The sequence below is a fragment of the Dermacentor andersoni genome, chromosome 5, assembly GCF_023375885.2.
Source record: "Dermacentor andersoni chromosome 5, qqDerAnde1_hic_scaffold, whole genome shotgun sequence".
In the NCBI taxonomy this organism is placed as follows: Eukaryota; Metazoa; Arthropoda; class Arachnida; order Ixodida; family Ixodidae; genus Dermacentor; species Dermacentor andersoni.
In genome coordinates this window covers 193,716,160-193,740,908 of record NC_092818.1, presented here as the reverse complement: position 1 = coordinate 193,740,908, position 24,749 = coordinate 193,716,160, and the positions used below count along the sequence as shown (strand labels likewise).

The 24,749-nt window shown below is 46.5% G+C and overlaps 1 protein-coding gene across 1 annotated transcript; it reads left to right on the top strand.

Moving 5' to 3' along the window:
- The first annotated feature begins 2,991 nt into the window (after positions 1-2,991).
- LOC126531799 (high-affinity choline transporter 1-like) lies at positions 2,992-18,190 on the top strand. The gene is made up of 10 exons (XM_072288401.1): positions 2,992-3,116; positions 7,703-7,809; positions 9,357-9,618; positions 10,808-10,907; positions 11,394-11,589; positions 12,359-12,507; positions 13,579-13,728; positions 14,035-14,164; positions 14,964-15,256; positions 16,387-18,190. The coding sequence occupies exons 1-10, from the start codon at positions 2,992-2,994 to the stop codon at positions 16,687-16,689; spliced, it is 1,815 nt and encodes a 604-aa protein (XP_072144502.1). The 3' UTR covers positions 16,690-18,190.
- The last annotated feature ends 6,559 nt before the right edge of the window (positions 18,191-24,749 follow it).

Sequence of the window (24,749 nt, the reverse complement as noted above, 5' to 3'; positions counted from 1 at the left end):
AACTTTTTGTAGACTAGTTTAAAGTGTCTGAGTCTATATACACTCTATAGACTGTCTATAGATGAAGGAGAATTCACGTTTGTAGACAAATGCCTGCAGGATGTCTATAGACAAAAGTGTATACAGTTCTACTTTTCTAGACTGAAGTCTATGCAGAGAAATGTCTATAGACTATCTATAAACAATTCCTATAGACCAATCTATAGATTAGTGACCTTAGACTTTTTGTAGACTAGTCTATAAAATGTCTGAGTCTATCCACACTCTATAGACTGTCTATAGATTAATGAAAATTCACGTTTGTAGACAAATGTCTGCAGAATATCTACAGACAAAAGTGTATAGGGTTATACAGTTCTATTTTTGTCAACTGAAGCCTATGGAATGTCTATAGAGCAGAAGCAGACAAAAAGGAACAAACAGCTTATCAACTTTTGTCTATAGACAATCTATAAACCGGGAGTAGGCAAAAATAAATAAAGACTGTATCGACCTTCGTCTATGGGTAGCCTATTTAGGGGAAGTAGACAAAAAGAAACAAACACCTTACCGACTTTTTTCTACAGATCGTCTGTAGAATGCAAGTAGACAAAAAGAAATAGAAACCGCATCGACTCTCGTCTATAGACAGTTTGTAGGCTTTGTATCAACAAAAGGCCAAATCTATAGAAAGTCAAAGTCGTCTATAAGAAGCCTGTATACTTTCTATAGACAGTCTAAACTCATTTTTGTAAGGAAACCTTCCGATTTATCAGATTCAGATAAGTTCAATCTAATGACAGTGACGCACCACCTCATTTCAGTCTATTTATAGAAAGTACTGTAGCCGATCTAACGCGTGCGAAGTTTATCTTTTACAAGTAAAGTAATATGTACAAAATAATTATATCTGACTACTTCCATTTTGTATTCGCGTAATGAAACTTTTTTAGTCTCAGGGACGTAAGCAATGAAGCAAAAAAAAAAAAAAAAAGACGATTTTTATACAGGACACAAGATAGGCTGCACTTAAATTCGCTGGAGAAACAAGGACGTCCCGCATGACCCATTCCAGAGCAGCTGGATGGATGGATAAGTTTGAACCCTCTAAATCGGGTAGTGGCACTCGCCACCTAGCCGTGACTAGTAATATATTTTCACTCTTGCCTTGATTTTAGCAACCAATCAGATAACCTCGGTTTGGTTATTTCTACCCGCTTGAAGTCTATTTTTCCTCTACTGTTCCTAAACCCCAATGCTTTCAGCAAAAGCACGTTAAAGATCCTCTAGCGGTCAAAGTCAATCTAGAGTCCCCCACTCCGCCGTGCTTCATAATCAAATCGTGGTTTTGGCACGTAAAACCCTATAATCCATTCAAATCAGCAACGCTCGTGTACACTTCTGGTCTGATGCGGCCCGCATTGAGCTTGTGTACGAGAAATATTATTGCTGTTTATGCTTGTTGTCACCCTTTTCCAACCTCGAGCCGCACAGGTATTAACTAGAGGAGGGAAATTGGCAAGCTAAATGAAGTGAATGCACACATGAATGTAATGAGAAAAATAAGACCATAACAACCGGCTGATTACGATAAAAAAGGAGCATCCAACAAGAACAAAAACAAAGAGTACGTTTTTCACAACGTGCGAAGGTGTCCAACAATATCTAACTTAACCGAAATCAGATGTATCAGTATACAGCATTTCATAACACTACACTAAAACGTTATTTCTTGGGGAACAGCGTAAGATAGCAATCAAATATCATGACTAAGTGACTAACTGCGTTTATATTGTACCGCTTGACTGCCTGTTCTGTGATATCATAAAAGCTGACGGAAAAGCCGAATACTTGTAAATATTGAATTTTGATATGAATGTGGCCTATTGCTTTTCTCGTACTTCGTTCGACTCGAATGACGAAAATGTGCCATTTATAATTAATGTAGCCGTGGTACAGACAAAGAAGCTTAATGGTAACTAGTGGTTAATTAGCTGTGTAGCCTATGTTGGGATGAATGCTTGACTGCGTGGTACTGTCATACTTTCACATATATAAAAAAACCTTATTCATAATGTTCTGTGTCTTAGCCAATCAAGTAGTTCTGATGAATGTATATGATTTAAACATATGGGGATTCTAAAATAGATTTGGCTAACAGAAGGTGGAGATGTGCCTAGTTTCCCGCGTAAAAGGGGGGGGGGGCGGTAGGCTAGCATGGGTCTTTTCTACTTCGGTCGCGGCTGCCTACGGCGCGCGCGGGCATGGCGCGACCTAGTGCGCCCGTGCGTGCCCTATCTCGGATCTAGTATGCGGTAGGTGCAAAGTTTAGGCGACCCGAGATGGCTGATGGCCCCGGTTGTCTGGTTCGCGTTGGAGCGGGAGGCAGCATGAAGGGGAATTCGCTCGCTGCTGCTGCCGCTCTTTATCACTATAGCGTAGTGACAGCGAGTGCCCGTGTCCGTCGAGTGAGATCTGTCCATGTTTGCCCGTACGCGCGTGACACATGATTGATAGTTTATTTAGTAAGCGAATGTTTACTGCATTTTATACGGCCGATAAAACTATGAATCTTGCGTCCAATACTTTGCTATCGCTATCAATGTTTCGCCTTTCGGTTAAAACTGCGATATTTTAAGGAAAACCGTTCTAGACGAATGCTTGCAAGAAAACGTTCATCGTGAGGGAGCAAATACGTCAATGAACATTCATCTGCGGGTGCGCACACAATGACCTTCCTTCTCATCTTCCCTTCCCCCTTCTCCACATGTGGAGTAGTCAACCGGGTGAGGTCTTGGTTCTCCTCCTCACGTTTCCGTCTTATCTCTCTTTCATGTTTTGGGAATGGCCAGGGCACAGAACGTGTTTGTATTCGTTTCGGTGAGTAAAGGTGCCCGATCACCATCGTCGTCAGCATCAGCTGTGCGCTGTCGGCTCGCGGCAGAGCACGAGACAGAAGAAGAAACAAGCCGGACGGCGACACCATGTTATGAGGCAACAACAACGACAACAATGTCGTTCTTGGAAATCCTGGGAACCCTTGCCCTCATCGCGTACTACATCGGCATCGCCTACGTAGGCACCCGTTGGACAAACGTTGAGTACGACGAGGACGAGTCGGATAACCAGCAGCCTGGGTACGTGAGCGCATCGCATGACCAAACCGTGCATTTACCTGCGCTGCCACGCTTTGCCCGAACTATAGTACAGCAACGACAGTCTAGAATTACTACAAATTTACGACTTGGAGGCGGTTGGAGAGCAGTTGGAAAGTGACGCAATGATTTTGAAGCACATGTTTACAGCGAACGTTATCGCATTGGAGGTCTGCCTTGTTTCACGCTCGAATTATTCGAAGTGGGTTCAACTCTCTCGTCTGAAACTGGCGTTGTTATGAATACTCAAATATGCAGAAGTCTTTAAAGGAATAAATGTCCCGTGGCAGTATCGATCTCGAGAGAGAGAGAGAGAGAGAGAGAGAGAGAGGAAAACGTATGCAGACAAGTGGCTTGCAGAACAAGGTTTGCGACTTTGCCAGTTCAATTCAAGCTAACGTCAGCATTCAATTGGCATGCCTACTCGCCGTAGTTGTTTAGTGACATTGACGTTGCAGTGCTAAGCGCGATAAGCACGATGTCGAGGTATGGAATGCCGGCTCTGGTGGTTGCATTTCGATGGGGGCGATACGCAAAAACGCCCGTGTGCTGTGCATTGGGTCCACAATAAAGTTGTGTATCTGGTTAGGTCACTTTTATACCGTAGTGCCCATACAATATCTGCCGCACGCACAAGATGTTTCACACCACCCCCTAGGGCTACGTCTCTGCCGTTCATGCTGCGAGCGTCGGCGTCATCCCTCGGCGTCCTCGTAACCGAGCGAACGAGCACAGCGAAGGATGAAAGAGCTAATAACAAGGAGCGTGGTTGAAAGACGGCGATAGCGAATAGACCACCTGTGTTTTAGAACCCCAGGTGGTCGAAATTAATCCGTAGTCCACCACTACGGCATGCTGCATAATCGGATCGTGGTTTCGGCACGTAAAACCCCTGATTTCTTTTTTAAACTGGCATGCGGCATTTTCCCGGCGGTGTAAATTTCATTTTTTTTGAAATTTTGTTGGTTGCATACAGTTCAAGTAACATATCTAAGAACCGACTGCAATCCTCGTGCTTTAAAAAATGACTTTGTTCCCTTGTTTAAAATCGTTGCGGACGAATTCGCTCGGCGTCATTCTTTTTTTCTTTCTGATAAGGCCACTCTTTGATTTGAACCATTCTTGGCACAGAACACTTCTGTTCTTACGTCTGTTTTTACCTCTTCTCGCAAGCTGCACATAGTGGTCGATGTTCTTTGTCCAAGAGCCAGTGCATGTAAATGCTATTGCTTACAGTACAAGGCGACTGACGTCAGCGTCCTAGCACTCACGTCTTAGTATTAACTTCACTTTTTTTTTTTTGTATTCACATCAGGGAAGTAGTTATAAATAGCCGGTCTGAAGGACAATGGTGAAAAATTATCGCTACAGAGTTGGTCGATCATAACAGTTCTGAAATCGCGCTTAGAATTCCAGATATGGTCGGGCACCTTTCTGGTGGTATTTAAATAAGTAACGCGCCATCAGTAAGAGACAATATGTAACTTCTCGTCACACATCGCCTGTTAAGAAGTGTTTGAAATGGCTAATCTGACTAAAGACGAAAAGGGCGGGGGGACATTTGAGGATAATCTGGTTTACTTACACTGGCAATATCTTAATTGGTTGTGTGTTTTTTTAATTTACTGACGATTGCGATACTCCCTAAAGCGAAATTTGAGCGCAGCTCAAAGTGTTCTCTGGTCATACAAATAGCGCTAAGCCACATGAACCGCGATATTTTGAACGTATGAGCTTCTATGGAAGCTTCCCTACCAGGCGCATTTACCTTGCAATTTGTTCGAAAATGCGGAAAGTTATTTTCTCTTTCACTTTCTCACAGTCGTGTCATTCAAAAAAGTTCACCGACGATTACGATACTCCCTAATGCGAAATTTGAGTGCAGTTCTATATGTGTTTTCATTTCGCGATATATTGGCTGGCGCAATATTATCTGTCTCGTGCGGAACATTGCAAACGGAGCGCGGTGTGGCGCGACTGTCTCGCTAATCGGAAGATCGAGAGAGGCAGGGCGTGAGTGACGCGTGGGCGCGATTCACAGCCGCTGCCGCACACAGACTTCCGCTCATGCAGCGCTTCGTTTCCATATATGGTATCGGTGGCGTCATCAGTGAACAGATGACGCGCGCTGCTCTGGCACCATCTCGTGGTCATCGTCGCCGCAAAGCCCGTATTGCGCGGCACTAAGATTTTATTCTCACGCTGTCGCCATACCCTCCTCCTTCACTTTCCGCCTCATGGTTCCGCTGCACCGTCCTTCTCCACTTCCCTCCTCGCGCTCTATTCGCTATCGCCGTCTTTCAACCACGCTCCTTGTTAGCTCTTTCATCCTTCGCTGTGCTCGTTCGCTCGGTTACGAGGATGCCGAGGGACGACGCCGACGCTCGCCGCAGGAACGGCAGAGACGTAGCCCCAGGGGGTGGTGTGAAACATCTTGTGCGTGCGGCAGATATTGTATGGGCACTACGGTACAAAAGTGACCTAACCAGATGCACAATTTTATTTATTTATTTGTACCCCCAGGGCCCGAAGACATTACAGTGAAGAATGGGTTGAGCAGTGTAGACAAACGAGATACAATGAGTAAAAATAAACTTTCTAATCATGCAACTTTAGCTGATGGTAACAGCGCAAATAGCAAATAGAAGTGTGTATAATAGATAAGCAGCTGCCCAATTGAATTGAACTCGGCTTTTACGTGCCAAAACCACGATTTGATTAGAGGCACGCCGTAGCGGGGGGCTCCGGATTAATTTTGACCATCAGGGGATCTTTAACACTCACCCAATGCACGGTACACGGGTGTTTTTTGCATTTCACCCCCACCGAAATGCGGCCGCCGGGGCAGGGATATTATCCCGTGACCTCGAGCTTAGCAGCGCAGTACCATAGCCGCTAAGCCACCGCGGCAGGTAAGCAGTTGTGCAGTTATACAGTATTAGCTAATATTACAAAAGTAAACAGAAATGCGGCAATTAGCAAATTCCGGTTACACAGTGCTATTTAATGTGAATGATGACATAGCTTATGAAAATATGTTAACCTCGACAATTGACAACGGGAAGCAAGAGATGGAAGTTCAAGGTGAGTTTGCAGTTGTACTTGCAGTTCGATCGTAACTTGAAGATATAAAATGAGAGGAGTAATATTGGACAAGTCCTTTAGAAATGATAAGGTAGTGTTGTTAGAACCTCATACGGCAGATGCAAGTCTAATTTTGGTCATAGCCGAGTAAGCGTGAAATCTTTCCAACAAATTGCACATCTGTAGGCTTTACAACTCTTGATGATCACTAGTTTGAGTTTCATCAATTATAATTACTATGTCATAGTGAGCTCTCTAACGTGACCATTCCTGCTCGGATTGACAAACGGACTGCCGAGCTACGCCCCTCTGAACGCCTCACGCGAGGCGAAATTTAGCTCCGATTACGTCAAGCGTGGCACGACAAGGGCGCTATCTACGCACGTGGCACATGCATCGTCGAATAATGGCTCATTTCCTTTATGCAAATACACCAAACTAAGGTGCGTGGGTAGTATGGTCGCAAATATATATGCGATAATGCTATAATGTGTTTTCGTTACATAGGCTTCAGCATGCAAGCGACTCCCTTTGGGCCTTTTTAAAGACATTTCACTTCAAAATTCTTCACGTATGTATGCTAAACCGAGCAACTCATACATGGGAGGCAGCTCAGCTGCATGAGGTAGCTCTCACACCCTTCGGAAGTATACTAGCGGACTGTTCTGCCACTGTTCGAAATCCACCCAAGACGATACACTATATTCGGTGCAATTCCTTCGCTGCAGCCGAGCTTTTTTATAAGCTTCACTTTATCCGAGCTTTGTGCGGTAAGCTGTGATTCTCTTCTAGAACCATTAAAAAAATAAACGATAAGGCACGAACGTACATATACTAGAATTTACCTTAGCGAAATAGCCCAGACGCGGTACCCACAAAATGTTTCTCGATTTGGGCCCCTCCAAGCTAACCATGCAACTTTGAGCTGGTGGAACGCCACATGGGAAACAAAAATTACGAATTACTTACTGCAATAAACCATGCCAATAAGTTGTTATTCGAGTGAGGTATACGCAAGGTTAACGTTGCAAATTACGTTTCAAAGCAGGTTCGGGCCTCCGACGCGGGCTGTGTTCGCTCGCTCTTATTTTATGGACAGTTGACGCCGACCGTGCCGCACAGAAAACGGTTGTGGAACGTTGGCCGTACAGTGGCGTGTACGTGTCACATACTTGTTGCCTATAGGTGACGCTACAGTCGGCAGACCCCCGGACTGTTTGCCAGTCACAATGCCCGGGTTTCGAAATGTGCGACTCTGTCCATAGTGTCGCAGTTGATATGATAGAAGAGCTACATGCACTGCCCGCATTTTGTACAACGTTCCATTCACATACTTTTCTTGTCGCTCGGCACTCCGAGTGGCCGATGGCGGCGAGCAATCCGAGTCAACGACGAAGGGCGAAAAGATGGGTAATATGAAGTGGAATGTAAATAAAACAGAAGGGTCAGTAACACAGCATCTTGGTTCCCGTTCGGTTGCGCAGGCAAACCGCGGCTGCAAAACCGGAGGATAAGAGCGGGGACGACCTGCTGCGCCTGTTTCTCGCCAACCGGGGCCTTCCGCTTTCGCTGGGCTTCGTTTCTATGACCGGTACGTGTTGGCTTCCGAGTGCCGCACCCTTACACTCTTGTGAACCTGATAACTTCCTCTTGTCCTTTATCACCTGAGCGAGTGGACAGCGCACACGGAAAAGTAAGACATCTTGTTTATGTAAACACGTGTGATAGTCCTGCTTGCAGTATATTGAACTGGAGTTCAACTGTGCCTTGCAATTCACGAGAATTGTCGGGCACGGGAATGAGCTCTGGTGGCTTACAAGTTTCTAAATGCGTAAACTTTTTAAGCTGAAATTTTGTCGCGGAAATTCTCTAGGCCTGAAGCTACGGTAAGCCAGCATGACTATTTGCGATTCGCTACTTTCATGGACTGTTACACACGTACGTATAGCACTGCAAACATTTCGAATGGAATGTCATTGCAGTGAAAATACGCTAAATAGCGGATGGCGGAGGATGCGACTCTTTTTCAAGGACACGTTACATTGGGCCCTAAAGAAGTACGGCACTTCGAGATGCCGAACAGACTAGAAGATCTGAAGGTTGAAGTTAGATTGTTGGTACAGGTTGCAGTGAAAGGGCACTACTGAACCAGCAGATCACACGAAAAGTGTCGTGTTCACGTGTCGTGCGCGTCCTTCTCGGGCGTTCTGTCCCCCAGGAGCGCGTTTCACTTCGCCATACCCGAACAGGCGCTTTCGGTTGCCTACAACGCTGTTCGCGAAAGAAACGTAAATATTGCCCTAAGGGACATGGCGAACAGCACAAAGATGTGAATATAGTAGAGTAGCTAGATAGTATGGTAGGTAGTAGGCGATTATGGTTCCGACAGCAGGCTTTCCAGTTCCTGCTCAACCAATGTCTGCTCCTTCCAAAAGGAGAAGAAATGTCTAGTCCTCCGCAAGTATAACTTGTTATTTTCATCACGAAGACTCCGGCACATAACGAGACGCACGAGAGCCTGTGTTCTAGAGGCAGATGTAAATTTATCTAGAAAGGTCAAGCACGTTGATAATACCTTATTCACCATAAGTTTTCTCAGGGTTGCTACGACCCTGAGACCGAGTCGCTGAGACCGTGCGCTCGGAATAATGCGTTTCATTCATTGTAAGTACGCAGGTCTGATATCTCTTAATTAAATCAACACACAATAACGTAGCCGACAGCACCGTTTGCTTGTAACCACCGCACATAGGTGAGCACATGGGCGCTAATTTCACCTATTTTCCTTGCATTCATTTCTTGTCAATCACCCCGATGAGTGGCCGATCCCCGCAACCTACGCAAGGTCTACAGTCTGACGAAGACAGGCGAGAAGTACCGGCACAAAATCTGGCTCTAAAATAAAATTAAATCAAAGTAATTGTTACGAAAAAAAGACCCAGTTGTCCGTTGAATTCAGATTCGAGCTCTTGAAAGTGCGGGGTAAAATAGGCAGACTTCAGAAGTCTTCTCTGGCTCTGAACCCTTATTTAATGCATGCAACATGTCCGGCTGTCAGTGAGTACACTGCTTTCTTCCAAATAACGAGTACTTCGCCGTGCGCAAAATAATAAAAAAAGGGCCCCTTGTCTTTTACAGCAACTTGGGTCGGAGCCGGTTACATCAACGGAACCGCCGAAGCTGTGTTCAACTACGGCCTCGTCTGGTGCCAGGCTCCACTAGGCTACGCGCTCAGCCTGGTCATCGGTGAGTGTTCTTCACTACGAACGTGCGAACCGCTGCCGAAGCGCTCTCCCGCTCGAGCTGGTGGCGTTGGGAAAGAAGTGCAGATACTTTCGCCATTCCAGCAATGGAGGAGGCGCATACCTCCGTGCTTTCCGTCATCTGCTTTCATCGCAGAGTGACAATGCACTGGCCCGTCGAGAGCAGCGCTACGTCCTTTAGCCCTTAGCACAGCAGCGTGCTTGGTCATGGCGCACCGCTGCGCGGAAGGGATACAGTTGAGAAACTAACTGCGCACCGCTGCCCTAGCCTCGACACTATTCTCTCTCTCTCTTTTTTCTTTTTGCTTTTTCTTTTTGCATTGGATCGGCAGCTCGAGATCTTTCTCGTGTTTGCCCGAGCGTTGTGCGCATGCATGAATTACGCGAGAGATACGTGGGGACGTTTGCGACTCGAAATCTGCCTATATCTGCATGCCTGTACAATGGAGAACGGTGCGTTTCTCCGTTTGTCCATAGCCAAGCTGCACTATGCGTCGGATAAATACTCCGGGGTAAGCTAGTTATTTCCATTTTTGTGGCGCCGTGCCAAAACGTTCGGCTCGTGTCTGAATGGTTCTGTGTTCAAAATCAGCGCTTGAACTTGTTTTCTTTTAGTTTTAGTTTTTTCCTGCACAATTATATCATTTCCGTCGTTCACTTCTACAGTGCCTGTTCTGTTTCTCCTATGTTTCGCCACCACGCGTAACACCGAGGGCTTCTGCCAAGGGGAGCGAAGCGAGAGCGGGGGGGGGGGGGGGGAGGCTTCTAGTAGACTACAGACGCCGCTTTAGCGGCCGCAGATTAATGAATGATGACATGTTGTTACTGGGAATTCGTTTAGTGTTAACTATTCAATTACGCATTGTACTGAAGCGCGTTCACGGTATGGGCGGCGCATATACGCAGAGGGTGCCCATGTCTCACGTACTCCTCCCGTCGCCGACGATCGTGCCAATGGCTGAGCTCCGAAGACGCACTGTGAAGCAGCAAACTTTAGCTCGCGTGCGCCTCAATGACACATGGGTCTACCACTAACGAGAAAAAACTTGCGCTTCGACATGACACTCCATGTATCGGCCACTGTGATCCCGTTTTGACGGAAATTTAGACGGCCGACGGAGCAAAGCGCGTCGTCCTCCTCACTATTTACGCAAACGCACATTTTGAGGCACAACAGAAGCAAGGTTCCCTTGCAGTAACTGCCCACATTTTTACCGACTTTTTCGAGTTTGGCAAGCGTGAGAAAAAAACATCTCGCATCGACAGCGGCGTTTCAGAGAGACCCTCGCACCCAATAGCTCGATCATTTAGCGCCCGGCACTGCAGGTTTGAGGCAACGGTCGGTCCTCTGTCCGCGCGAGGAGTTTTCGTCCGCTGGACGCCCGCCGTGTTAAGTCACTGGTTGCGGGTTCGATTCCCGGCCTCGGTGAGCCACTCACTACCACGCCTTGTGACCCCGTCTGTGCTGTTTCGGGACGATAAATCCCACGATTGATTTCATTTTATTGACTGAGGTTGTCACTTTCAAAACAGCGTTCCGCACGCGGAGTTTCCAAAGAGGCTGCTTCCCTTCAGGACCGCAAGTCGTAGTCGCCTTCTCTGCAATACCAACTGCTGCCATAAGATCCGAAGCCCACTTTCTTCCGAGTCCAAGGACGTAACGCGAAAGCGTGCGGACATATGGGCGTTCTTTCGCATTAGGCCACCATTCTAGTTTTCGTAAGTCCGCAAATATCACTGTGATGCTTAAAACGAATTTTGTATGTTTAAGCTGACATACAAGCGTTCTTCAGTGTCGCTCAAATGCCTTCCTATTACGATTTGTACTTTTTTTTGGATAAACGTGAATCTCGTGGAAAAGTTTTACCGGTGGATGTCAGTAAGACATCTCATTGCTGAACTTAATCAAAAGCGCAAATGTCAACCAGGAGTGCACGCATGTGGTCGCCCAGCTGGACTGTTCTTCGCGGGCAGAATGCATGCAACCAAGGCGTTTACAATGCTGGACCCGTTCCAGCAGCACTACGGCTGTTGGATTGGCCTCTTGCTCTGCGTGCCAGCGGTCTCTGGCGAAGTCTTCTGGACAGCCTCCAACCTGTCTGCCTTGGGTAAGAAACGCAGAGCGTAATCTGTGCAAATAAACCAATATTGCTTTCTGTACAGCACAGTTGCCCGTTCCTTTATTTTCGTTATAGATTGTAGTACTTTCTTCTCAGCAGAGTGCTCTACTTGTTATAGTATTTGCATAACGCGACTGGTTGATGCCAATAACACCTTATAGTACATATTTTCCTTGCTCAAGATAGTGTATAATTTTCTGTCATATACAAGCTTAGTCGAGCCAATTGGTTTGATCAGGAAATTTTATGCCCGTCTTTGGAAGTATTACAAGCAAATGTGAAGTTGTTTTTGTACGGAGAAGCTTGAACGAAACTCAGATGACATGCGCGCTAATGGGGCAGTGCAGCTGTGTGTTGGGCATGTAGGTGAACATACTTGGAGAGCATTGTTTTCTTGTAAGCTTGTGCCGTGCAACGGGTTTTCAAACTACTCAAACATCAGTTTACTGTTCATTCTTCTGTATAAGGGTATAGGATGAAGATGCGTACGAAATCAGCACATTTACTTGTCATATGGGGGTGTTTCTGTTCGTTAATATAGAGCTTGCAAAAGCCAAATCTGTTGTCAGAGAGTGGGATATGCATGTGCTAGCATTAGGAACAACTGAGCAGGTTTCATCAGCTGTGGCCAGCTTCACTGATTTGCCTCCGAGGTTCGTGCTGGCCATGCCGTTCATTGCATTCCTTTCTTGACACTGTTTTCAATGAATCACGTGCACGCAACCGAAGCCTGGCTGCATTGCTGCCATTCTTTCAGGCAAGACCGTGGGCACCCTTACGCAACTAAACGTCACCCTGATCATAGTTGTGTCCACCAGCCTAATCCTGTTATACACGTCGAGGGGAGGTCTCGCCTCTGTGATGTACACGGACGTCTTCCAGCTGTGCAGCACCATCATAGGCCTAGTGAGTGACTGGTATATATAGGCGGCAAGCCATGTTATCGGCATGTCCCCATGCCTATAACGCATTGAGATGCGCGGAAGAGAGATAAAAATGAGGGAAAAGAGTAGAAGGAAGGAAGCTATAGTACGCATAGAGTTTCTCACTATAACACCTAGAGGGAAATGTGGCGCTACCGTCTATGGGAGTTTCCTAAGGGGCGCTGTGCCGTCATGGGAATGACGGTATATGTGTCTGCGAGGCTTGTGCCGGCTGGTGTTGCAAGAGGCTTCGTCTAAAACGTGGATATGGTTACACAAATAACGCGTTCTTAAAGTAAGATCTTCATAAAATGTTTCCATTCACGCAAATTGCATCTTTATTCACCTGCAATGCATGACGAAGGGAAGAAAAGCAAGAACAGACGACAAACTGTTTCAAAGCGAGCGCGAATCTTGTCGTCTGTCCTCCAACTTTAGCGGCCCGCTGATACCTTTTACGTATCATATAATTGTACATGCAATAACAAGTTCTCATAGTTAAACAGAACATGTTCTTGTGTAATAATAAAGCTAAAACAGCTTTTTACGTGCAGTTCTAGTAGAAAATGAATCATTGTGACAGACGGAACGGTGCTTGCCTGGTTCTCCGAGAACGATGCTTATCCGAGGGTCCGAGGTCACAATATTCCGGCATTCCCATGCATGTATACCACAGCGCAGCAGCGCCAGATTTCCCTCTAGGTAATATAGTGAGAAACTCTATGGTAGTACGTAAGTGTCTGTACATAAGCGAGCAAATTTTTATAAAGCGACGGATATGTGCCGATTTTGTGAGTGACTCCTTTAAAGCAAAGCTGTGCAGCTTCTTGAAGGAGCAGCTGTAAGGTCGTTCTATATACCCGCGGTGAGGCAATTCCCGGATAACCGTGATTCTAATTGCGAATCTTGACTCGGTTATGTAGTCTTTTGACAAAGGTTGGATACCAGGATGTTGATTGGTTTTTGGTTATGAATAAGTTGGGCGTATCATGTGCATGTGTTACAATCTTTATTTAGCACTTTTAAACGCTCTTGCGGCGCTGCCCATACGCAGTGGTGCTGTGTGCCCTTCATCGCGACCAACCAGGCCGTAGCGAAGATAAGCGACGCACAAAAAGAGTGGGTTGGCGTCATTAAAAACCAAGATGTGAGTCAGATCTTGGACCAGCTCTTCATGACCATCTTCGGCGGCATACCCTGGCAGGTTTGTCGTGCCCTGTGTGGGCCTTTTTTTTTCCTTATGGCACTGCTTTTGGTGCCGTGTGTGCTAAAAGTAATCTGAATCCGCATGAAATTGTTTCCCGCGTTCACCGAGTTCATGGTTGCGGAATCGTGTGACCTGCATTATTTTAGCGTCATAATTGATGCACGTGTTGGAATGGACGCGATCTAGCTATTCGGCCCACGTGCGGGCTAAGAACGAACTGATCAGTCCGCTCTTCTGTGTGTGTGTGTGAAGTGATTTTAGGAAAGGAAACGGAAGAGATGAGTGCTTCTCTCGGCTGCGCAGGTATACTTCCAGCGGGTGTTGAGCTCCGATTCCGCCTTCACCGCGAAAATGCTCTCATTCTTGTCCGCCCTGGGATGCGTGTTCCTGTCCCTCCCACCGGTCATCGTTGGTGCCACTGGGAAAAGCGCTAGTAGGTGTTCAAAAATTCCGATGTATTACGTGCCAAAACCGCAATCTGATTGAGGCGCGCCATAATGAGGGACTCCGGAATAATTTTCACCACCGGGGCGTCTTTATCGTGCAGCCATTGCACGGCACAAGGGCGTTCTTGCATTCGGCCCCCATCGATCTGCGGTCGCCGCGACCGCAGTAGGTGTTTGGACTTTCTGCGATTCTGCCACGAGATGTTGATCGAAATGTGTGTTGCCTATATGCAAAACTATTTGAATGAAAATTTTCTCTCTGCTTAGGCAAATAACGGTTTACTATGTTCACTAAGAAAATAAATGGTGGTAAACTAAGCCCATCCTAACCGAGAATCATTCAATCAACGCGGACAAAACATGTGGCGTCTGCATGTCATTTGGTGTCGGCTGTTGCTTGACTGCGCCGCACTGCGTTCGGCAAGCCGATATTATTCTTCTGTTGTTAATTACCATTTAACTTCTGTTTCATGCGCGCTAATGGACTTTTCCTCGATTTCCTATCGCACACTATGCGGAAAGAGCTATATCTGTCTTTTTTGTGCTGTTTGATTTATGCAAATAACTACTTCGCGTTTAGCATCCAACTGCTTAATCCTTGTGCGGAGTGATCTGAAGTCTTTCATTCATCTAACAAATTACCGTGGTACGGAAGCCAGGGACATATTTGTAGTTAACATTTTCCGTACCGAAATGAACGAATAAAATATCTTAAATCGGTGAATATAAATTGTTTTTCCTTTTTAACAAAACAATATGAACTAAGCACATCGCTTTCGATTGCAGACTTCACGGCGGTGGGCTACCCTGGTTCGTACAACCTGGACGAGGAACACCGCAAGGAAATCATGCCGTATGCCATACGCTACCTGACGCCGGGCATGATTTCGATCCTGGGCCAACTGGCCATCACGGCGGCAGTAATGTCGTCCGTCGACTCGTCCATGCTGAGTGCTTCGTCACTCATCGCGCGCAACGTCTACCAGCTTATTTTTAGGCCCACGGTGCGCAGACAAGCTCACTGTAGCACTAAAACTGGCGCCGTGTTACTTATGGTGACGCAAGATTTGTTTCGTTTTGTTTAGAGCTGCAAGTTGCAAGTTGGCTTTGTAGCATAATTATATCATCCTCGGTGAACGGTTTATATACTGCAACTCCGTATGCTGCTATCAGAATATATTAATGTTGTCCTGGAGTAGCGTTGCTATATACAACGTTTCTTTCTCCGCCATGTACTGCTTGAAGCAATTCACATCCTGCCGAACGAATAACGAGTTCTGCGTTTTTCGCCAAACGAAATCAAGGTTTGGCGTCCTTCTGCATACATTGAGAGACGGAATAAACTCGATATATTTAACTTGATGATTCATTTTAATGCGAGAAAGCCTAAAGGTGCGAATATTTTGCCAGCGCCAAATTCAAATTTTTTTATCTGAAGGGCTAATGTCTTGTTGGTAGGGCTGACAACTCGGCGTATCAAACACACCACGCAAGCGATATTCGATATTTCATGAGGGTCTGAAGCGCTGTGCAATGTAGACAATGTAGAATGGAAAGAACGGCTGAGGGAAAGAGCAATACGGTGCTTCATACTCCACATTTGTCGTTCACAATTACGATCGCTCAGAAATAACGGCATGTCGCTGATAAGCTACGGCATTTCTTTCGGAATATGTAAAGTATTGTAAGTTATACTGTTGTAATTGAGGCTGAACCGTTGCTAATACAAATAAATTTCAGTCGAACAGTTTGCGCGAGCTAATGCTCCCAAGCCCGTTCCCTGCAGTTTAGACAATTAACTGCACTAATCAAATGGTGGTTAGAACCTTTCACCCACAACCTCTGAATATTTTTGCACATGACCAACAATGCGAATACAGTTACATATGACGTCATGGTCCGATGCTTGTTCGCTAGTTTACTAGATAGCACATATCAGGGCCCCTGTAATGTGTGTTGCAAGCACGTGTAACAAGCTCTAATCCACCAGGAGAGCGGCAGCACGAGTGTTCTGCACTCTGTCGGAGCATTTCTGAAATGACGTGCTCTGGCCTTCCGGTAATACAGACGGCGGGGAACCGATTTCGCTACTCAGCTGTTAGAAGCACGCGCTGGTACAACTGAAACGACTCGACGCATTCACGTACGTGCGCTCTCTATATAAAACAGCACAGAAAGTGGGTGCCTTCGTCTCTGTGCAATATAAAAGAAAGGCCTGTTGGTGAGGCAGGGTTTTGTTCTGCGCAGGGTGATTGAAATTGCTGTTGTGACCGTGCAGGCATCCGAGGTCGAGCTGTGCGCTGCGCTTCGATGCGCCCTGTGGGTGGTCGGCTTGTTGGCGATGACCATGGCCCTCAAAGTGCAGTCGGTGTTTGCGCTCTGGACGCTCTCCTCGGACCTTGTCTACGTGCTGCTCTTCCCTCAGTTCATCGCGCTCTTTTTCATGCCTAGCAAGATCAACGCCTACGGCGCAGCCAGTGGTAGATTTTTCTTTTTCTCACTCTTAAGCTAAGCCTCAACCTTGAATTTAAGGATGCCTCGCAGTCTCTCTCACAGCGCACACAGTTTATGACCACACACATTATTTATAGAATGAAGAAGTCACAAAAAGGGCTATATCAAAAGACCTGAAGATTGGTCGTCATAAGTAGAAGCCAGATCTTTAGGCACTAAAATGTGGGTTCTAGGCGCCTAAAACAGGTACTTAGACTCATCTTAGATGCTATAAGGACCACGATAGGCACTATAAACTGCTCGGAAACAACGACTTGTTTTATGCATTGAATGCGTAAAGCTCATTTTCATGGTAAGGAAATTGAAGTAGCATAGAAGTGTGAGAATTCAAACGCAGCAGCCGTTTTGTACAAGCCATTGCTTCGTAGGGCTTTGCTGGGCAGACAAGCGGCGGCTTTTTTGACAGCCCATTTATAATGCAGCTAACAGGCTTAATACGTTTATCCTAATGCTATGAGCAGGTATATTGTCTATTAAATAGCCAAACTTCATTGCTTTCACTGACGCATCAAGTGGAGCAAGCACGGAAAATACAAAATTCGGTAGGATAGCTGTTGATGTGCGGGGATAGCTGTGTGATAGCCAGGGTTTATTGCAGAGGAGCCGAGTTAGCGGCTGGTATACCGCAGAGTTCAGGTGTGCTGCCATTGGCAGGTATATCTGTGCAACCACAGAAAAAGCGGAGGAGCCGAAAAAGGCAGTCATGTAACTGGAGTATGCAGTACTTGCAGCGAATTTTGCACGCTTCCGCCTAACACACGCGCAGCGCAGTGTATACAATAAAAAGAATTTCCAAGCACCAGTGGGCACTACACCTGTTGTACCTTTCTCTGTCAAATTCCCGCCTGCAATGCAACACGGAGTTACGTGCCCACTGCCGAAGAAGGGTGCTTTCTCAGACATTGCTAGCCAGTCAGTGTGAGGAAGATGGTGAGAGGCCCTCACAAGCTTTGTCTACGCAAGCACTTATTTGCTAGGTCACATTGCCAGGTGCGTTGCCATTATCAGCAGTGTCTGTTAATGCTAAGGTATTGTGGAAATAAGTAAGCCAATGTGCTTTCGCATCAAAAGAAAAAAAAAGAAAGAAAAGGCACAAGGTAGTCCGAAAAGTGAAGCATTGATAGCACTAGCAAAGTTTAGACAACTACATAGGGTTCGTATTTTTTACCGGCCATGTAAATTGCATTAAACATTCGCTCACTAAATATATTACCTAGCATGGTGTCACACTCGCCCAGACAAACATGGACAGATCTCTCTAGATGACCGCGAACACTCGCTGTCACAACGTGATGAAGAGCGCGGCAGCAGCGGCGAGCGAATTGCCCTTCGTGCTGGCCCCCTCATGGAAACGCGCATTGACGCGCGAGGACCTACCATGGTTCCTTAGCGGCTATGATGTTGGGATGCTAAGATCGGGGGATCAAATCCCGGCCATGTCAGCCGCATTTAGATGGGGGCGAAATGCGAAAACACCCGTGTACTTATATTTAGCTGAACATTAAAGAACCCCAGGTGGTCCAAATTATTCCGCAGTCCCCTACTACGGCGTGCCTTATAATCAAATCGTGGATTTGACACGTCAAACCCCTACAGCGAAGCTGTTAAGGGCTACTTTTTCCAGGATCGTGACCGTGTGTTAACACAAAACTATCATCATCACGACATGCTCTATCGGCGTCGTCTAGCTGGCTCGTTGGCGCTACCGCGCAAACGCGCTCGTGCCAGTGCCCCCGCGCTCGTCGTCGTCAATAATTTAGAAACACAAAGACGAAACCAATTTTACAGCGAAGCTAATAACGGCTAGTTCCCCGAGGATCGTGTCCGTACGTAGACACAAAACACCCCACACGTGTGCCGATCCCGAAGATAGTGCACTACTGGACCGGCCCGCTGCGGAGGTCAAGCAGGCGTTAAGCACTCTCCATACGTGCGCTGAACCCAAAGGTAGGGCAATACCGGTGTTGGATTTGGAGACGATCCCACCGCTGTCAACCAGTTGTTGGATCTTGAGACGATCCCAATTGCTGTCCCCCAGATATTTGGACCTTGCCGTTGGGTGCGGGAGTTGGCCGAGGTTGAGGAGGACATTGAGATGAAAACTGGAGGTTTATTTACATTATTTAGAGTGAGAGGACCAAGAAATTAACAGTCATAGAGTCATTACGGGACGGCAGCAACTCTGACTCTGCGGCCCGTGGCAAGAAGCTCGAAAGAGATGAATGAAGGAATGCTCTCTTGTTGCTCCCGGTCTCTGGCTTTTAAGCCTTTCGGTGTCTCGAATTCACGTCACGTTCGGCCAATCGGCGAGCCCGCTCAGGTGACGCCATTTGCGGCCAAGTGGCAAGCCCGCTCAGGTGTCGTCATTTTCGGCCAATGGTAGGCGCCCGTGCGATTGTGTCACATCCGGCGAGGATGGTCGCTCCTTGGGCCCCAATTGTCCGAGGGCTTACTTCTCCCTGCGGTATTTCCTTGCTGGCTTGCAAGCGCCGTCACAATAGGCGGAAGGGGGCGACGTTTCAGTGCTGCAAAGCAGCTTTGCTCGGGACCTGCGTTACCTGGAACCGTGCCAGGCTCCCGCTACACTTTCGGGAAGAGTCAAGCAGTGAATAGCTCCACCTGCGGCGCACGAGGTGGGGGACGCCAACTCGTTTGCACGTGCCGCGCCTCTGGAACGGGGTAGGTGTGCTTCTGTGCTCCTTAATTAGCTGTGGCGCGATTCGATGTGGTCTGGTGAACTCGAAGGAGGCTCAGGAAAAGGTCCCGTATCTAACACCGGGCCGGCCCGCGGCGAAGGTCAAGCAGGCGTTAAGCACTCTCCATACGTGCGCTGAACCCAAAGGTAGGGCAATACCGGTGTTGGATTTGGAGACGATCCCACCGCTGTCAACCAGTTGTTGGATCTTGAGACGATCCCAATTGCTGTCCCCCAGATATTTGGACCTTGCCGTTGGGTGCGGGAGTTGGCCGAGGTTGAGGAGGACATTGAGATGAAAACTGGAGGTTTATTTCCATTATATACAGTGAGAGGACCAAGAAATTAACAGTCATAGAGTCATTACGGGACGGCAGCAACTCTGACGCTGCGGCCCGTGGCAAGAAGCTCGAAAGAGATGAATGAAGGAATGCTCACTTGTTGCTCCCGGTCTCTGGGTTTTAAGCCTTTCGGTGTCTCGAAGTCACGTCACGTTCGGCCAATCGGCGAGCCCGCTCAGGTGTCGTCATTTTCGGCCAATGGTTGGCGCCCGTGCGATTGTGTCACACCCGGCGGAGAGGGTTGCTCCTTGGGTCCCAATTGTCCGAGGGCTTACTTCTCCCTGCGGTATTGCCTTGCTTGCTTGCAAGCGCCGTCTCAATAGGCGGAAGGGGGCGACGTTTCAGTGCTGCAAAGGAGCTTTGCTCGGGACCTGCGTTACCTGGAACCGTGCCAGGCTCCCGCTACACTTTCGGGAAGAGTCAAGCAGTGAATAGCTCCACCTGCGGCGCACGAAGTGGGGGACGCCAACTCGTTTGCACGTTCCGCGCCTCGGGAACGGGGTAGATGTGCTTCTGCGCTCCTTAATTAGCTGTGGCGCGATTCGATGTGGTCTGGTGAACTCGAAGGAGGCTCAGGAAAAGGTCCCGTATCTAACACCGGGCCGGCCCGCGGCGAAGGTCAAGCAGGCGTTAAGCACTCTCCATACGTGGGCCGAACCCGAAGTTTGTGCAGTACCGGGCCGGCCCGCGGCGGAGGTCAAGCAGGTGTTAAAGGGACACTAAATGTTGCTATGAAGTCAAGTTAAAGTGATAAAGCAATGCTCTGGATCGTGTAAGGCGTCAATATCATCGCGAACAGAGCTTTATTAACCGAGAAATTGAGGTAAATGCATGACACGATTTGAGACCCCCCAGGGACATTCCGGTACTAGCCCCATCACGAAGGCACTAGTATTCAGCTACTCGTATTAAAAAGATCATTTCAGTAGATTATAAGAAGGAAGAAAATGCTACTTGTCTACTTCTATTCGATCCCATGAAAAAATGACATTTTGACGTTACCCTTGAGTAGTATAGGTGGTTGGAAAGGTTTCGCTCGACTCTGCGCCGCGCGCGCTTTGGAGTTTGTTGTTTCGTTATCGCGTCGTGGTGTGCTGGTTCTGCTGGCTCGCGAAACTTGCATTTGGAACAAGCAGCGAGAATGCCACGGCCATGTGATGTCATGGGATGCGCGAACGGTCCGCGGAACTTGGCCAAGGGCAGTTGCAGCGGTGAATCCAATGCTACTTATCACTGTGTGCCAACGAGTGAACCTCTCCGTTCGAAGGGGTTCAGTGCCGTACCTCTGCCGCAGCGCGTTGGCAAAGAGCCGAAAAATCGCACAGTCTGCTCGCTGAACTTTCTTCCAGAGGATTACGAGTTCAACGCCGACTTACTGAAGTCGTGTGAAGTGTCTTTCAATGTAATGCTTTCCCATAGCGCGGTTCCGTCGGTCTTGCCTGCATTCTCCGAAGCGCAAGAACAACTGCAGGTCGAAGACGGGGCGGTGAGTGCGGCATTTGGTTTTCACAGAGGAAAAGCTACAAATGTGCGAATATGTACAGCCATGACATACAGTTGCCGTCGTAGTAGTACGCAACGACGCCGGCAGCGCGAGCCCTCAGCAGTAGGTCGCGTTCATCAGTGCTTCAATCGCTGAAGTCGAGCCCAGCATCGCGAGCCAATGTGTCGTTGTCAGGGTCGTCCATTGCAACTAGCGTCGAAGTTGGCGCCATAATATAAAGAACCAGCTTATCGTCGCGCGCTTTCCCTTCCGCTAGACACCATAGTTTCGCTTTCGCGCTGCTGTCGGCTCTGTCTTGGCTCTGTTTCTGGCCGCGCGTTTAGGTTTTGCGCAGAAAAGCCGTAGCGCCGTCTGCGGGCGCCGTTTTACTCACCGACGGCGCAATGTCACTATGAGACCATGACGTCACCACTCCTCGATCGTAGGGCGGGTGATTTGACTCCTCTAGAGGTACGCGGACGCTTCAGAACGCATTTTCTCTTAAAATAAGTTTCTTCTTCGCATGAAACAAGCGCTTCGAGGTTTCTGGGATGGTATCTCAACAGTCCACGTTGACCTAATATTAACCTTTAGTGTCCCTTTAAGCACTCCCCATACGTGCGCTGATCCCGAAGATAGTGCACTGCCGGGCCGACCCGCGGAGGTGCAGTTCGCCATCAAGGGGCCCACATACACAGCTTCGCTGGTCATCCTTCTTCACAGAGCGGAAGGGCTCTGACTTTTAGTTATTCAGGTCTGTACATTATCGGAAGTTTTTATGGGCATTAAGTGCAAAATAAATGCACGTGTGACATAAATGAAAAATGATAGAAACTAGACCTGACTCACTTTCTCGACGCCTCTTAGAGAACTAAATCGTATTAGTTCATACTACAATAAACCTACCTAACAATTTCCTTAATCGACATCATAAAGGTCGAGAGTCGAACCCACGACCATTGGTGTTAATTAAGGCAAAGTTAATAAGGTACTCGAACCCACGACCCAACATGGAGATTCGGGCGAACCGGCCATATCTCCAAGTTGGATTCCAACCGACATCGGGAAGGTCGAGAGCTGAGTCGAGAGCCAGTATTCCTTGGCTTAAGAAACAGTCGCAGCTGCGACGCAGATGGCATGCAAATAAAACCAGTGAAACATGTTATTGATCAGATTAGTCCAGCACTAACACATATATTTAATCTCTGTATTCCGACAGGAGTTTTTCCTTCGAAAATGCAAACGGCACGCGTAATAGCTCTCTACAAAAAGGGGAACAAGCATAACGTTGCCAATTATCGACCGATATCTATTCTCCCCGTATTTTATAAAGGTTTCGAAAAAATTATTTTTACTCTTTTATCCTGTTCTTGCACCAAATATGTCCTGACAAAATCACAATATGGCTTTCAAAAATATAAGTCTACAGAACACGCCCTACTGGATAAAAAAGAATACATCCTACAACAGTTTGAACAAAAAAATAAAGTAGTCAGAATTTTTGTGGACTTCACAAAAGTATTTGACTACATCCACCAGGGCATTTCATTTGAAAAAATAAACCATTTGGGCATTCGTGGGCTCCCACTCGCGTTACTTAAAAGCTATCTTGCGCATAGATGTCAATTTGTTTCTATAAATGATTTCGGATCAGATAAGAAGAAGATAATTTCAGGTGTACCACAGGGGAGCATTCTTGGCCCTTTATTGTTCACTTTAAATATTAATGACATAGTCCATATCTCCCCAGAAGTTAAGTTTATTATCTATGCAGATGACACGAGTATATTTGCCACCTCAGCATCAGATCTTATTCTTTCTAGTAAAGCTAATGACGTCTTACAGAAGTTAGACAACTGGACAAGTAACAATAAGTTAAAAATAAATGCAACTAAAACAAAAGCCGTAGTTTTTCATTCGAAAGGTCAACAAGTGACTTTCCAGAATAACCTTGTACTTAGAGGCTCAGATATAGAAATAGTGAAGTCAATGAAAGTACTTGGGGTACATTTTTCCAGTTCTTTGCAATGGGATGACCACGTCAATAATATTCAAATAAAAATAAGTCGGATAACTGGAATATTAAGCCGTATCCGGTACCTTATTTCCAACTCAGTGAGGTTATTGATATACAAATCGCTGTTTAGTTCTTATCTTGACTACTACTATTTGGTTTGGGGAACAACTACAGAAACAAACTTAACGAAATTATTGAGAATACAGAAAAAAATACTGAGGCTGATAGACAACGCTATAGTTCTAGCACGTAGCGACCCACTATTTAAAAACTCTGGGATCATCAAAAAGAATGACCTATATCAATACAGACTACTAAGAGAGTACTGTCTTAGCTGCAAACGCTCAAACTTTTTGTTCATGGAGATGGCGAATCTTTGCTTAAAGGAAAAGGCCTATGAAACAAGAAATACAGAAATGTGGAACGTTCCTTACTTTCGTACTAATTATGGCTTTCAGATGCTTCGATGTACTCTTCCGCGAATTCTAAATAATTACACTAGCAAAGGTATAGATGTGTCTCATTTAAGTGTCGCAGAATTAGCGGATATTTTTGTTGTATAAACTATGTAGCAATTTATTTAAGGGCAGAAGATTGCAGCCGTTTTCTTCTTTGTATAAGCTATGTATAAACTATGTTTTCAGTTTTCCTTAATGTCTTGATCTTCAACTAAAACAATGTGTCACTTAAAAAAAAAGAAATAAAGAAAGAGTGCTGTGATATTGTGACGTCCTTCAGCTGCTGCCATTGTTCACAAAGGGGGCGGAGGATCCCTCAAGCCTTCATTTGAACGGCTTTTCGCTCCGCCTCCTATTACACGGTACTGTGACGAAGCAAATCAATCAATCAATCAATCAATCAATCAATCAATCAATCAATCAATCAATCAATCAATCAATCAATCAATCAATCAATCAATCAATCAACCTAGCTACTACCTTTGGTGTTAATTAAGGCGAAGTTAATAGAGCCACAGTTAATTAAGATAGAGTTCATTAGGGCACTAGGACCCACGACCTGTGGTGCGAGTCGAAACCGCGACCTTTGGTTGAGAGAAAACAATAAGAAGTAACAACACATTAGAATGAAAATGTGAAGTAATGTAATGAATGTATCGGGTGCGCGCAGGCTTTCACCTTCATCCTATTTAGCGTAAGCTAAGGTGACTGTCAACGTTTTCCACGTCGCTACCGTTTTCAAGTGCATCGAAGGGTTATTCGTCGCAACAGCGAGACCGAATTAAAGCACGTAAAGATAAAAATGCTCCCCTCCCCCCAATTTTGGGGCAGAGGGAGGGAGATGTTTAAGAACTACTTGGATATTTAAAAGTAGCACTAAAACCAGCAACCAAGCAATGCGAACTGGCAGCTTACAAATCCCTCGTGACGGCCACCCTAGAATATGCATATGTTGTCTAGACTGCGTATCTGATGTATCAAAGCTTGAGGCTGTGCAGAAGAAAGCTGTTAGATTTATTTGTAATCGGTACGATCGCAATTTCTCGCCTTCTTTGTATGCTGGT

Coding starts and splice junctions, on each gene's coding strand:
- LOC126531799 (XM_072288401.1), top strand. CDS start 2,992: ATGTCGTTCTTGGAAATCCTGGGAACCCTTGCCCTCATCGCGTACTAC. Junction 10,908..11,393: donor GGGTTCGATTCCCGGCCTCG/GTGAGCCACTCA, acceptor CTTAATCAAAAG/CGCAAATGTCAACCAGGAGT. Junction 15,257..16,386: donor CGCAAGATTTGTTTCGTTTT/GTTTAGAGCTGC, acceptor GCAATATAAAAG/AAAGGCCTGTTGGTGAGGCA.